Source organism: Dunckerocampus dactyliophorus, chromosome 13, assembly GCF_027744805.1.
Source record: "Dunckerocampus dactyliophorus isolate RoL2022-P2 chromosome 13, RoL_Ddac_1.1, whole genome shotgun sequence".
NCBI classification, from domain to species: Eukaryota; Metazoa; Chordata; class Actinopteri; order Syngnathiformes; family Syngnathidae; genus Dunckerocampus; species Dunckerocampus dactyliophorus.
In genome coordinates, this window is record NC_072831.1 from 21,568,905 (window position 1) to 21,584,320 (window position 15,416).

The window sequence follows — 15,416 nt, forward strand, 5'->3', positions numbered from 1 at the left end:
AAGTTTACAAAAATGGACATTAGTTCCAAACAGTGGATGCCCTCCACTCCTGGAAACACTGGCATCAAGCATGTCCAAATCAATTTTTGAGGTGATTAACCACAACGACGCAGCTAGTCATTACAGAGTCCTTTTTGGAAAATTGTATTTATACTTTTAGTGAGTTTCGGTGGAGTTTTGAGCTATGGTCTTAAACCTTTGATTTGATGAACAGACTATTTCAGTTTAATGGTTATTTGCAGTAAATTGCTTACTCCATTTTTTTTGTCTCACCCCCTTTTGCATTATGAAACTCTACTCAGAGCCTCCCTAAGATCCAATAGTGCAAAATATTAATTCTTACAATTTTTCAACGGGTCTTAAAATTCTGATCAGGAGTGTATGTGCCCTATACAAGGGGTAAATTGCATCTATTACATTCATGCTTGAACAAGAACCTAATAAATAAATGTTGTTTGTTGACATGCTGAGACACGAGAAGCCAACAGTCTCACATACTCATATCAGTCTCATGACATACTCATGTCCAAGTTGCATGATAGAAAAGAACCAATGGAGTCAATCGACTGTTTATAAAGGATGTTTAAATGACAATTGGGGCGAGTAACGACCTGTGTATGTATTACGTGAAATGTATTCCCGTGCTTCATCTCGTAAGCGTATATTCACAATAACGGTACTCGGCTTTGTAGTCATAGAGAAGTTAAACTAAAAGTGATAGCTAGTGGAATGCAGGATTGTCAACCCTATTCAAATTCCCTGTGTTGTGCTGAACAGTGGATGAGGACATTCGCCGCATGAGGCAACACAGTGGCAATTTACCACTTTTTAAAGGATCATGTCCTGAAAGCTTTTATTTGAACTTATTCTTTGGCTTTATTGTTGTACTAGTACATGTAGTGGAAAGCTAATCACTGATTTAGAAATGCTTGGCCTTGCATTACAGTCATTATATACTAGATTATAGCCAAGTTTATTATTGCATTTCCAGACCCTCTGAAGAACCTCCAGAGAGTGCAGACCTCCACCAAGGCTTAAACATGCAGGTCAAAATAATACTGTATGGACAAGAATATAAGACAAGGCCTCTTTTTCAAGAAGTGCTTTCGGAAAAATATTTTTTCAACGGTCTCTCACTTTTCCACCTCCAAGGCACTGAAAGCGCTTTGACACTATTAGCATATTTACCTACTGATGACACAACATCAGGAGCAACTCTGGGTTCAGTATCTTGCCCAAGGATACTTCGTCATGATCACGGGAGGACGGAAGAACGAACCCGCAACCTTCAGATTTGGAGACGACCACTCTGCCACCGGAGCCATAATCAAATAATTCAATAAAAATAATAATAATAAATAAATAACAGGGAGATTGCACTAAAAAGGATTTGTAAGCTGCTCGATATTTGGTGATCCTGCTTCACTGGATGTCTCTCCAGGTCAAGTCATTTGGCGCCACCTGTTGGTTCGCCTGTATAAATCTCTACACTCCATGTATAAGATGCCCTGTCTTTTTTAGATTGTTTTCGAGGGAAATAACACTGCGTTGCATCGGCTTCACTCAGTTTTTCAGACATCTATACATTTATAAATCATGCTGTTTTGTGGTATATTTGTGTTTTGTGGATATTTAAGCAATTTTTTGCCTGCATTAAGCATTGTCAAGCATAAAAATGGGTAAATTAAAATATAAAATAGGGCTGTCAAAAATAGCACGTTAACGGCAGCAACTAATATATTTCATTAATTACGTTAAATTTTGGGGCATAATTAATGCACACACGTCATGGCAAGCCACGGCTCTCTATTATGACGACAGACAGCGGCACAGTGTAGCTCCACAGAGTCACACAGTGCCTGACGCTCTTTTATAACTTTATTCTTACCTGAACACATCAACAGCAGTGCAATTCCAACACCATATACCTGTATGTCCTACAACAAACATACACGTCTCTAGTCCATTCATTGCAACACTTCCTCATTGTCACGAGGCAGAGCGCAAGATGCGTTCATGGACACTCCGAACATCACAACAACGTCTTTATTATGCGTGTATGGGTGGTCTAAATAAACAGAAATGCAATGAAAATCCATAAGTGGATATTCTTATCACTCACTTTGTAACACTGAATGCTGAAGTACAATTTGCTGCATTTAAGTGTGCTCGGAAATCCCAGAAATCAAGTTAACTGACGGGGTGTCTTTGAACGCAACTCCTCATTGCTCATAACAACACAGTTAAAGTCTGATTCAAATATTCTGCTACTAAGAAACCAGTGTTAGGTAAATACATTTTCGGTAATAGTTTAATTTATTTTGAACATGCATACAAGTTACATAGGAATACATCACATAGTACAATTTACTGTTGTGAATGTCCAAAAAGAAGTACGAAGAAGCACATTTTATTTAATCCTACCACCCATCCGATTCACATCAATTGCAATGCATTTGTTCACTTCCAGTATTCCAGATGTCCTCTTTGCTAGTTTAAAATGCATAGTAAAATGATAAGGTAATATGATAATATGATAAGGTAATATAAGGTAACATTGTGTGACATGGTGATTAATCATGATTAATTAATTTGAAAATTGTGATTCATCTGATTAAAATTTGTAACCATTTGACAGCCCTGATATAAATACAGGTATAAGGCATTCAAAAGACACATTCAAAGACACTGGTGTACTATTCTACACTAGTCACTAGGTGTCAGTAATGTTACTATAATTTTCAGTGAGACACACCAGCGCCAGACCTGATTGACGAAAAACAGGCTTTTATCTGAATTATCTCACAACAGGCGCAATAATGCCAAAGAAAAATCCTGAATAAAAACACGCGCTACTGTTGCAACATACGCCAAGCTAAAACTCCACTCTGAACCCCTGACGCCACTTTCTCTCCGCCCTGCCACTCAATTCCACTAGGGAACACATACATTGCAAGACGCACAAGTCTCTTTTAGGTCTCAAGTGGCTTATGTTCTGTTATTATGTCTACTATATTGGGTAATATGAGCGCAAAGGTGACTATAGCGGTGTTATTTCATGTCTAGACGGCTCTAATAATGTTACAAACCGTATTGAACAGGTTTTCCTCACACTAACTACAAAAATATTCCATTTTTAAATAAGGAGGCCTACTTTGTGGAAATTCATTCATCACGGTCAGGCCTGGAACCAATTAACAAGGGACAAACAAGGGATCACTGTACACAAAAAAATATTTCGAATCATATAGCAAATTATAGCAAGTCAGATAACATCAACATGTTAAATGGCATTTTCCATGTTAATGTTAATTACACGTGCTGACCACGCCAAGTTTACCAAATCAGATTTGACAGATGTGCGGCTTCTGCTGTTAAACGGAGGGACATAGACATTTTGACAATTATTTATGACATCAGTGTGTGGGCTGTCGTCAGTTTGATGGGACATCCCTTGAAGGAAGAAATTCTAAAAACGTTACAAATCCAAAAGTAAAAGTTTGAAAGGATAAAAAAAAAAAAAGCATGTGGATAATTTCCTCGGAAGAGGTAACAACGCCTGGCACCTTCCCCAGCACAGCAGCAAACATGTTATTGCCTGGGGGGGTGTGGATGCTACACGTGACGCGCGTACTTTTATGACCCAACGAGCACAACCGGCAAACAGCAAGGAAGATGACGGTTTTCTTCATTGAAACTTCTGAGCGGCTTCTGAACAGCCTTATTATTGAGCTGGGACGGCCCTAAGGCGAGGTCAGTGAAAGGCCCGGTGTGACTAATCAAATTATTATAAAGACACTTTCATAACAGCAGCAATAGCGCTAACAAGCCGGTTGGACTATTAAAACAGAAAGCGCTACATGTCATTGTTATTGTTAAAGAGGGTTATTCACTTGACCTATAAAAAAATTATGGGCCTATTGTTAACATTGGATGGCTTTTGGAATCCCCCTAAATATGCAGTTAACTTTCTTCCACTGCCATACACACACGCACACACACACACACACACAACTCCTGTTTGCCTTGTCCTGTTGGGATTGTAAAGTGGAAAAAACAATAAACAGATTTGCAAGCAGATGTCAAAACACAAATAAAACTTCGAGACAGTGCATTTCCTTCAGTCCATACTTCCAACACCAAATAACATGGTGTGTTAGGGTATACCTGTAAATCTGTTTAAAGGTGTTTGCCCCAAAGCGCCCCGGGGGGATGAAAGCGGTTCCATGCATATTTGATTTAGTTCAAGGCTACAGCTCTTCTGCTTTCCACCAGTAACTTGCGTGTCTCTTCGCTTCATTTCCCCACAGAGAATCCCATTTTATCGGACAGACATCTGAGCTTCATTTTTAGGCTTTTAGGAAAACTGTCGTGTGGCCAATTGCCAGCCATCAAATAGAACGGAAAGCTGGGTAATGTTTGGCAATATCCCTCTCGAAGACATGTTTTGGATTTGATATGGACATACGAAGCACATTTCATTGCAACCACTACAATACTGTAAAACAGGGGTGTCCAAAGTGCGGCCCGGGCACCTTTTGCCGCCCACAGCTGTTTTTCCCCAATTACAATTAACAAGAAAACTTAAGAAAAAACAAAAAACAACAGCAAAAATTAAAAAAAAATTCAGCAGGAGTTTTACAAGAATAAAGTCAAAATATTAGAAAAAAAGTTGCTGTGATCTAACAAGAAAACACCATCATATTTACGAGAATAACACTGTAATATTACATGGAAAAATAATGTCATTTTAGTAGCATAAAGTTTCAATATTAAAGAAAAACTATTTTTAAGTTGTAATATTGTGAGAAACGAAGCAAACCACAAATAAGGTTGTCATTTTTTTTATTAGGTTGCAGAAAAAGTTCTAATGTTACAAGAATAGTCCAAATATTATGGGAATAATATTTATAATAATAATAATAATATTTATAATTATAAAACAAAAAGTTAAAAGAAGAAAGTTGAAATAATTGGAAAATTTAAAAAAAAACTTCAGACGTGGGAAAAAAACAGTAGAAAAAAGTGCAAACAAACAACAAGAAATATTGAAATAGAGCAGTAATTTTATGAAAATAACGTAGAAATGTTGGAACTCAGTCATAACATTGACATATAAATTGTAACATAATAATATTTATAACTTTAAAACAATCATTTTCACAATATTAGTAACAAAACAAAAAATAAAGTTGCAATTTTTGGAAAATCAGGTTGGGAAAACGTGATAACGAGATGTTATGAGAATAAAGTCACAGTGTTATGAAAAATGACAAGAAGACAGTTGAAATATTTGTCAATCTGAAAAACAACAACAGCAAAAATAGAAGAACAGGCAGCGCAGAAAAAGTAAAAATCCACTTTGTCAGCTGTTACACACAGCCTTTAAGTGTATATAAGTATGCAAAATGTAAAATATCAAAGTGGCTCCTTTGTTTACCGTATGCGAACCTTGTTGGGAAAGAAAAACACCCCACACGTTGCACAAATTGGAATTCAACCTCGGGATATATGACCTTAAAGTCACAAAAACATCAGTGCACACAGTTTTGTGCAGGCTTTTCCATTGGTTCTCCTTAAAGGGCCAGGCTCATTTCATACTGTAATACACCAAACCGCAATAGAGCGAGGGAACACTCTAAAGCAGGGGTCTCAAACTCAATTTCACTGGGGGCCAGTGGAGGTAAATTCTGGGTGAGGCATCAAGTATTGGGAGTCGGGCTGGGAATCTCGGGGTACCTCACGATACGATACAATTCACAATACATCCATGTGATAACACCACTGTTAGTTCAGTGTTGGTGTTTCCTTGCCCCTGGAAGTATGGAAGTAACACTGAGCTGTTGCGGGCTGCAGTTACACTAATCTTTGATGTCCAGTCGCAGGCCGCAAGATACGATTTGGTGGGCCGCAAATGGCCCGCGGGCCGCGAGTTTGAGACCCCTGCTCTAAAGGAAAAGAAGTTTGAAAGACTTATATGTTTCCTCTATGTTGTCATTCCAGTATAACCTACATTTACACTCAGATGACATTTAAGAACGGAATTTTAGCTTGTGCAAAGTGTATTGATTAAAGATGGAGCCACAATGCATTGCTTTTCTATGTATATCCAAGTATGTATGCAGGATGCCATCTTTATTTTTACTGTTCTTTCTCTCCACCTGTTTAACATACTGTATTCCGAGCTAATAAAATCCATACAAATAAAATACTGACATGTTCCAATCCCTTACTCCTTTAGCTGTTAAAGTGAGCCAAGATTTGAAATTTCATCTGACTACTTTACAGCGGGAAGTAGGCTGCAGGCAGAAATAAATCATGTTAATGTGGATTGGCCAGGAGAAAGACTATTCAAACACTACACATGTGTCACAACACCACCTCCAGAAAGATAGTCAGCCAGCATACATGATTAGCTATCGTGACCTCTTTTTCAAGACATGCTCTCTACAGGTAAATGTAGAAACTGTATACACTCACAGTCACTGCTCATGCAGTCATAGGTCGGTCTACATGTCATTCTATGCAGCACCACTAATTGGTGGTCTGCAGCACTCAGGCTTTGTGTTGCCATTAGACGGTCTACATGTCAGTCAATACATGAAGCACCGGTGATTGGTGGTTTCGATCACCCAGTTTTTGTGCAGTTGTTGGCTGAGCTACATGGCAGTCGTTACAAACAGCAGTACCAAAGGGTGATCCTCCGCCACCTAGTTTTCATGCACTCATTTATCTGTGTACATGTCAACCGTTAGACACAGCACCACAAATTTGTGGTCTTTTTTTTACCAAATCTTCATGCAGTCATTGGACGGTAAACACGTACGGTGGACAAAGGGGGAAAACGCTTGCACCTTGGCAGAGGTAAATATTAATTTATCCCTTCCATTCGTCATTTAAGCCTAGGTCACAACCAGACGTACGTTTTTTTTGCCCGTGCCTTTTTTGGCGTTCCCCAAATCGATGCGTTTTTGTTTTTGTTTTGTTCGTGGAGAACGTAGCTGTGGTGACCATGAGGGAGTAAGATCTTGACACGCACAGAGATTGTACAAAATATCTAAACAACAACAAATGCGACGTACAAAAAAACTGACATTTGCCCAAACTTGACACCAGCAAAACGTACGAAAGACACACGTTGGCCACACAAAGATGTGTCAAGTGCGTAGGTTTGTCTTGCAACCTGAAAAAAAACTGTCCAGTTTGACATGAAAAAGAACCTCTGCGGTCAGTCTACAGCTCGGAAATCAGCACGCCACACGCCGTGGGAGCTCGTGCAACCAGTTGTGACCTAGGCTTTACAGTATGTGTTGTTTCATGAATGTAAAACTATCATTGCATGCAAACTGAGGCAAGATTGCAGCGTACATTTTCGACATTAACCGAAAAACACTCTAACCGGTGCGGACGCCAACCGTGGCCCCAATGCACAAGTCATTACACACAGCACCCCTAACGGGGGGTCTCCGTCACCCAGTCTTGGTCTGCCTGTATGTCATTCATTAGATTATTATTAGTAAGGTTTTCTTTGTCTGTAGTTGTTACAAACAACATTAATATGAATTTATTTCTTTGAAACTTATTTTTTTAATATTATTTTGCTATTGGCTATTTTGGCATTTTTATCGTTATTGTTGACTATCACATTCAAGCCCCTACGTGTGCAAAGAATCCTCCTTTTTTGGGAAAAAAACAAAACATGCTAGCTAACTTTAGGACAGAGCCAGAGCGTGTTTATGCTAAGCTAAGCTAACCTGTGCCTGACTCAGACATTCCCTGCTGTTTTAGAGATGATAAAGTTGTGCCTGCAGATAATAACTAATATAGAAGCTTAGCCCCCATTACTTTTTTTTCTATTCCAAAGCTTTCACACGAACGTACTACTATTAGACACAAGTGACACTTTGTGACTATCATTCACTCGAGTTAGAATGCGACTAAAATATCTCTGTTTGACTTCTTATAGTAAATATATCACGCAAAGACAATGTGTTGAGCTTGCCTGGGGCGGATTTAGTTTTGTATTGCTGGTTGGCGCCGAGGTCATAGAGCGACATCAATATATTTTGAAGAAGACATTAGCCCGGAGGCCTCTTGTTGAACAACTTAACATACAGGGGGAATTTGTACGCAGCTCGACTACATCTGATAACATCTGTTCAAAGATGTATTTTGGTACAAGCCAGTGAGAAATCAAAAGATCGGCTTTCCCCAAATTGGCTGTGGGTTTCTCAAAGAGCAAATCTGCCCGCGTTTATTTATATTTGTAAACATCGCTTGCTTTTATTCCAATGGAAAGTTCCACCAGAGCAACAAAGCAGCGGCCAATTTGCGTGCCGCAGCTGAGTGCCTTTTTTCCTTTGAAACTAACACAAATTTACTGAGCTATTAAACTGTCAAATGTATCGTATGGTGTTTTGTCAAATGCACTAAGGACACGAGTATTGAGACACCTGCAGGTAGTCAATCTGGAAGAAAATAACCAATCAAAGTTAATTGGTTCTAGACATGATAAGTGAATTTTCGCAAATTGGATTCCTTATTTATAAAGTGAATATCTTCGTAGTTATAGCAAAGAAAACCAGTTCATGAAATTTTAATATGATTTTTAACATTATTCGAGCCCTCTAGACATGAAATAACAGCCCTTTACATTGGATTTGCCCAATATAGCAGACAAAATAAGAGTGCATAAGCCATTTAAATCATAAATAAGACTCATGCTCGTGTATGTGATGAACACACTCGCGGTAATGCCACTCTCCTTTCACGTCCGAGTGCCGTGGCCTTCTTGTTTACGTATGTGTTCCACTGCGGAAGAAGATGCAAGTGTGTTCATCACATACACATGAATGCACTGGCGACAGTGTGCAGGGGTGCGGCGGGAGACAAATATAACGCCGAGCGTTTTGTGAGGTCAGATTTTTTGGAGAAGGCATTTTTGGGATGCAAATGTATAACTCTTCTGAACACATTTTGTTTTGAGAAGCCAAACTCTTGACTTAAATGTCCCGAGCAACTAAGCGGAACTGCGTTCGTCATCACCAAAATCCGACCAGAACTGGACTTAGCAGACCAAGTGGGGGGTAATTCGCTGTTGCTGTAGTCCACTGCTGATGGGGATGTCATACAACTTCATGTAAAAAAATCCGAACTATCCCTTTAAAGCCGTGGCCGTCTTTTGTGTCCCTGCAGTGATCCCGTAGCCTGCACATTAGCAATGTGGTGTAAACCAAGAATAATAGGAAAGAATAAAGGTGACTATAGGGGTGTTATTTCATGTATACAGGGCTCCAATAACAGTAAAAACAATCCTACTTTGCGGAAATTCACTTATCACGGTCGGGTCTGGAACCAATTAACTGCAATAAATGAGGGACGACTGTAGTGTATATCTTTTTTTCCTCACCAAAGGCTAAATATATCTCGTTTCTGATCATTCTTGCCCACCCCCCAAGAGGGACTCATGGCAAACATGATTTGTGAAAACCTACTGTACGTGTGAATAGCTTTACGTCCGAGGAGAATTTAGTGCAAAGAAATCATTCCCGTTTTTCCATTCAACCTAAATAGCTTAAGTAAAATGGTAGGCGACATTCGAGTTGGTTATCGCCCTGAAGTGTGCATGCCTTTGTTAAAATGATGTATGGACTGTATATGTCTGTGAACTGACCTCTTTAGCTTCTTTGTGAACACGCCTCCTACAAATATCTGTGTGCTTTTCCGAAGCAATTAAGGCGCATGACTCTATTTATGAACAAATTGGCTGCAGCTTGACTTGAGTTAACAGTTCAAATGCACCGCTATGCAGTTGTTTGCGCCACTCTTCTGGTCATGCCCTGTGTGTGTGTGTGTGTGTGTGTGTGTGTGTGTGTGTGTGTGTGTGTGTGTGTTTTCTATGACAATCAGCTATGATGAGAAATGGCAGGACAACATAAACTAATATACATTTAATTCAAGGTGACTCAGGGCAAGTACTGTAAGCTGACATGTTGATGTGATTAGAAATGTGACTAAAAGCTTAGAGGCATGGTGACGCGCTCTCGTTAGGATAATGTGATGGCTTTTTTTTTTGCATTTTCATCTATGTGGGTTATATTTATAACACAAGACAAAGTGAATGTCAGGATTCAGGACGATCAAACGTCAGGAGAGCGTCATACAATAGGTAGGCTACATACCAGAAAAACTACAATATCTATGCTCCATATAGAAATCAAATGAGGACATTTGGCAGAGTGAGCCTGTCAAAATCCAGCTGGGGCCTCCTTGGAGTTTTCTGCTCAGTCTAGACACTCCTTGCCTTTGACGTAACTCAAATTAGCTAAGCAGGTTTGAATATGCATTTTTCTTTATTTTTCTTAAGCAGCTGCGCCTTCCCTGAAGTTTCGTCCCTCTCTCGTGAGGCCTGCATCCCACTTTGAAAACCCCTGGTCTTCGTGATTCATAGCGTCTTAATGGAAATAAAAATCATTATGCCTTCGTCATCTATCTGTCTATTTTTGTTCTACAACATATCCTGTTCGGGGTGACTGGTCAACTGGAGTCTATCCCAACTGACTGCGGATGAGAGGCGGGGTACACCCAGGACTGGTCGCCCGTCAATCACAAGGCACATTCAGACAACAGCAGTCACGGAACCAGTCATTGATCTTTAAAATGGACCACAACTGAGTGTTTTTAGCTTTTGCATTTTACTTCACTTATTTTTATACTTGTATGACAGTTATCTTGTCCAGGGAAGTCCCGATCCGATCTTCAGAATCAGGCTCGGCCACAGATCAGCTGTATTTTGAAGGTCGGAAAATATCGGCTTCCGCCATGAGATCGGGCCAATCCGGTTGCCGTATAACGTTCGTGACTCGCGCGGTAATGCGCCTCAAAGCAGGTTGCCACTCGACTCCCGCCACCCGCAAGAAAAGAAAACGCATCATCACCATGTCGACATGCCCGCGATGTACCGTGGTGAAGTTAGTTTGGATATTCGGTTCCGTAGCTGCAGCGGTAGTTCCCACTCACTGTGGCCGGACTGCTGTGGCATTGTGCGGGGAGCTGGTTGTTTATACTAGGGACCGTCAATAAATTACTACTGCATTGAAGAGAGTTTGTTTAAAAAGATTTTTTCATATATTCTAACTCACACCCCAAATTGATCTATAACCACGTTGGATGGACTTTTATTGGATCTTTTATTGGATTAGGGACCTGACTCACAGAGTTTTGCTACAAAAGCCAATCAATATTGTTGGTCATGCTGTGTAGCAAAAAAGTAAATCCAGCAATAGTTTGGTTGCATTATTTTTAATGCTTTGAGGCGCTATTTTCATAACCATAATCAATTCCACAAATTCATGTTGTAACAAAAGCTTATTATTATTTTAAAAAAAAAATTCTAAAAAAAAAAAGGATTGGTGCCGGATTGGCTCGGCAAAACTATAAAAAAAAAAATTGGATCAGATCGGAGGCCAAAAAATGTGGATCTTCTCTCTGTAAAAAAATTCCTGTCCGGTTAAATGTTTTGTGATTGTCTGATTCTGGAATATATTATTTCCTATGAGAAATATTATTTCAAAATTCGTAAAAAGGTCAACCAGCGCCCTGAATTAAATGTTACAAGGTCCACTGATTGATAAGATATGGCATGGCAGGACAAAACACAGATTGAGACTAAACCAACTACAAGAACTTCTTCTTTGAGTAAAATGAGGCAAAAATATTTGCTGGGTTGTTGGAGGGCATGTGTTTCTGTCATAGTAAGGCAACTGTCCTCACTGGAAGAACCACAACAAAGGCTGTTTGTTGAAACTACCTCAATTGATTAGTAATGCTTGTCAGACCTCTTGTGACTCATAAAATGAGGATTGTGCATTAGCTGAAGATAATACATAAGTTCGGACAAGTCTGTGTAGAGGATTTTTCTTTTGGCTGAAAGAAGTCATCCCTAAAAGATTAAAAATACAAACAAATGTAGAAAAACAAATTCCGTTCATTGCTTTTACACCAAGATGGCAAGGCAATGTTCAAACAAGAAGCTGCAATTGGCTGACAACCAGTCCAGGATGTACCCCCGCCTCTCGTCCAGCATACCCGCGACCCTAGTGAGGATAAGCGGCAGAGAAGATGGATGGATGGATGCTTTTACAGCCCGCATAAGCCCGGTTTAACTGTTAGTGATGGAAATTCCGGCTTTTTAGAGAGCTCACTTTTAGTGAGCTCACTTCGGCTCCCAAGTGGCTAAAATTAATTTATTGCCAAATTATGTGGGTTGTGTAAAATGAATTACTAATGTAAAAAATACATGATAGCAAATGTTTACTATTAATATGGATTTATTTAAATCCAGAATGAACAGCTACAAAAAAATATATTATATTATAATACAATATTTTGAAATGCAAAAACATCCCAATAGGTCAAATAGGTCAAATTTCTGCAATATTAATTAAAAAGTGCAAAACAAAAACAAAAAGCAGCATCCGGGTAACAGTTATGTCTTTACTTAAGATTGGCATTAAAAACTCTTATTTCTGTCAACCATTTTTTCGTTACCCTTTCTCGTGCATGTGCCTCCATAACCTCTGTCTTCCTCCCGCTTGTTCATGTGCTGCTTTGTTGTGCCCTGTGTGTTTAACCCCGCCCCTTCCCCGGCTCAATGTGGACACGCCACACATCTTCACCGACGACATTCGCCTTCAACAACAAAAAAAGGTGACAAAAAAACAATCGGCCCCCAAGAGGCTCTCGACAACGTGAGCCAGCTCCTGTCATTCATTTCAAACAGCCGGCTCTCGGAGCCTATTCATTCACGACTGACATATCACTATTAAGCCAATGTTTATGACAACAACAGGCAGTTGAATGTTACTGATTATCACTCATCTTGAGAGCTTGGGAGTGCTGCAGCTGCTGCATCTGTTTCCAAAAGGAACAAGAGCTAAGTGGCAAAAAGAGTGGCAGACGCAATAACATTGTCCATCCATGTGTATCAGGTCTATCTGAGAAACTTCGAAATGTTTAACTAACACAACTTTCCAGTACACTTCAAATCTGGGAACTCTCTGAGGCAAAGGCTAGTACACGCCAAAGATCGGACACCCCATACCCTGGATAATAATTTGCTGTATGCTGTCCAGTGCACAGAGGAATGCACTGATTTATATACTGGGGAGCCTAAGCACGACTCTTCAGGTCAAGACTCAGCTGTCAAACCTGCACCTCATACAGAAACAGCAGTGTTTTGAAGACAAACATGTACATATCACGGACGGAGAAGACAGATGGTTTGAAAGGGGGTGAGGGAGGCCATCTATGTCGAGGTTGAGAAACCATCTCTAAACAGAGGTGGAAGCCTATCTCCTATCACCTATCTCCCACATACAATGCTGTGCAAAGCCTCAAACAAATAAACACGACACAGCCATTTTTGGTCTTGTGTGCATCCGTGACCATGGTACAACTGAATGGAAGTCTAACAAGGGTGGCAGAGGACCCACTCCAATGTATCTTAACGACTGTCCATTTTCACCACAAAAGACTGAAACCAATTTGGATCCTCCACCATCCCCTCAGACTACAGTACAGCTGTCCTATCTACCCAACCTGAACAGTAAAAATGTGATAGATTCAATGCCCTGAGAATACAATGACCTGCATGGATGAGAATGTCCACAAACACCTTTAAGCATCAGTTGTGGCAGCCAACAGTGGCATGCAGAGGAAAAACCCCGGTCATCCATCCACTGAGCTGACGCCACCCACAACAGCAGCATCCATGGACAGTGTGCATACTCTTCCAACAAGTGTCTCTTTACATCTGGTTCTTGAAGGTGGAATTAAACCAGAACATCGCTGTGACCAGCCAATGCCGAATATGAGTCACCACTCTGGTTTTCGGATAAATGAGCATTTGCTGTCTTCCCAACAAAGCCAAAATCCTCCACCTTGGAAACCTTTTGATACAGCAGTCCAGTGGAAGAAACAAACATACTGAGTCAGAATGTCCAAAGAGTCTTGTGACACATCATCATCATGTGACCATGGAGTCTTTGACTTTGGCCACTTTGTTATTGTCTCAAGGACATGTGCCCGCGGATGACAACAGATTTTCATTTGATGTTATATTAAATTGGAAGCATCTCATGTGCACAAATGTTGAAAATTCATTATAAATAAGTTCCGCTGAAAAAAATATGTTAACAAGAAATAACATTCCCCTCTCAAATTGTCAGCAGGGCAATGAATGAAATGAAGCCTTAAGCATGTATCTCATTTAATTTAAAATCCCATTTTTAGTACCGAGTGAACACAAAGTCCAGCAAATGGTTGTTTGTTTAGTTTGCCTGAACTGCCAGGAATGGGTGGATGTGTTTGTCAAAAGTGAATATTGACAAAAATTCACTTTCACATTACATTTGGCACCAAAAATTTGAGAAGATGAAATACGTTGTTTTTGGTGCCTAAGTGTTTCCCAAGTATATTATTGCGTGTGTGAATGTATCGACGAGAGGAATTAACTGTAATTTCTGTGTAGAAAGGCGCTGCATGAAAGTCAGCACATTTATTTGGATTCATTTACAGCGCAGCCTTGACACATCCAATATGGCGGCGACGTTGACGTACCGCTCAGCGCTCCATGCGGTGTCTATATATGTCTATGGAGCCAACCACTCAGCCATGGCGTGTCGGCTCGGCACTGCTGGCTCAATAGCCTGTCTCCATGCAGTGTGAAAGGTAATGTAATCTAACGTCATGTCTCATAACATTACTGATGCCTAGTAACCAGAATACCACATATAACTTGTCGTGCAATATTTTTTGACCGATAATAGGCCATAGTCAACCACGAAACAGCAATCATATATATATATATATATATTTTTTTTTAACCGTGATATAGCGAGGGAGCGATATTCAGACCGCGTTACAGCGAGGGACGACCGTACTGAGCAGAAAAATGCTGCCCAGGGGAGTTGCACTATAGCATCAATGTAGCTCAGCTGATGCCATTTTCAATTCCTTCCAGAAATGGTTAACAAGAATTTATACACAATCAACCGATTAACCAATTAATCAATTAATCTGTTTCAGTGACCTAAAAACTAAGGTACAGTACGTACCAAACTGTAATGATTACACTTCTAACTGTGTATGTTTGAATGGAGTCTTCGACAAAGGAAGGGTTTTAAAACAAGCTCAGGAGGAACCATGATACACCACAGCCACAAACAACTAAGCTGTGTAAAAATCAACACTCGAGACATGATTGGGACATTTCAAGCGAAACTGAGAGTGTTTCCTCAAGTGTTCTTGTCTGCCATCCAATCTGCTTCCTGTTATGCTTTGTTCTTAATGACCAGAATGACGAAAGGTCCTTAAAGTGCGTGGCTTCTACTCCACACCTCTGCCAGCTCATGCTT

General features: G+C 40.0%; 1 protein-coding gene across 8 annotated transcripts in view; it reads right to left on the bottom strand.

The window, feature by feature from the left end:
- ltk (leukocyte receptor tyrosine kinase) overlaps positions 1 to 15,416 on the bottom strand; it is a 118,558-nt gene that overhangs the window by 67,983 nt on the left and 35,159 nt on the right. The window contains exon 1 of one of the 8 annotated variants that reach the window (XM_054795930.1): positions 1,889 to 1,992. The exons of the other annotated variants lie outside the window; for them this stretch is intronic. Coding sequence (XP_054651905.1) covers positions 1,889 to 1,898 — 10 coding nt within the window. The 5' untranslated portion in view covers positions 1,899 to 1,992. Of the gene's footprint in view, positions 1 to 1,888; positions 1,993 to 15,416 lie in introns of those variants that run through there. 8 annotated transcript variants of the gene reach the window in all.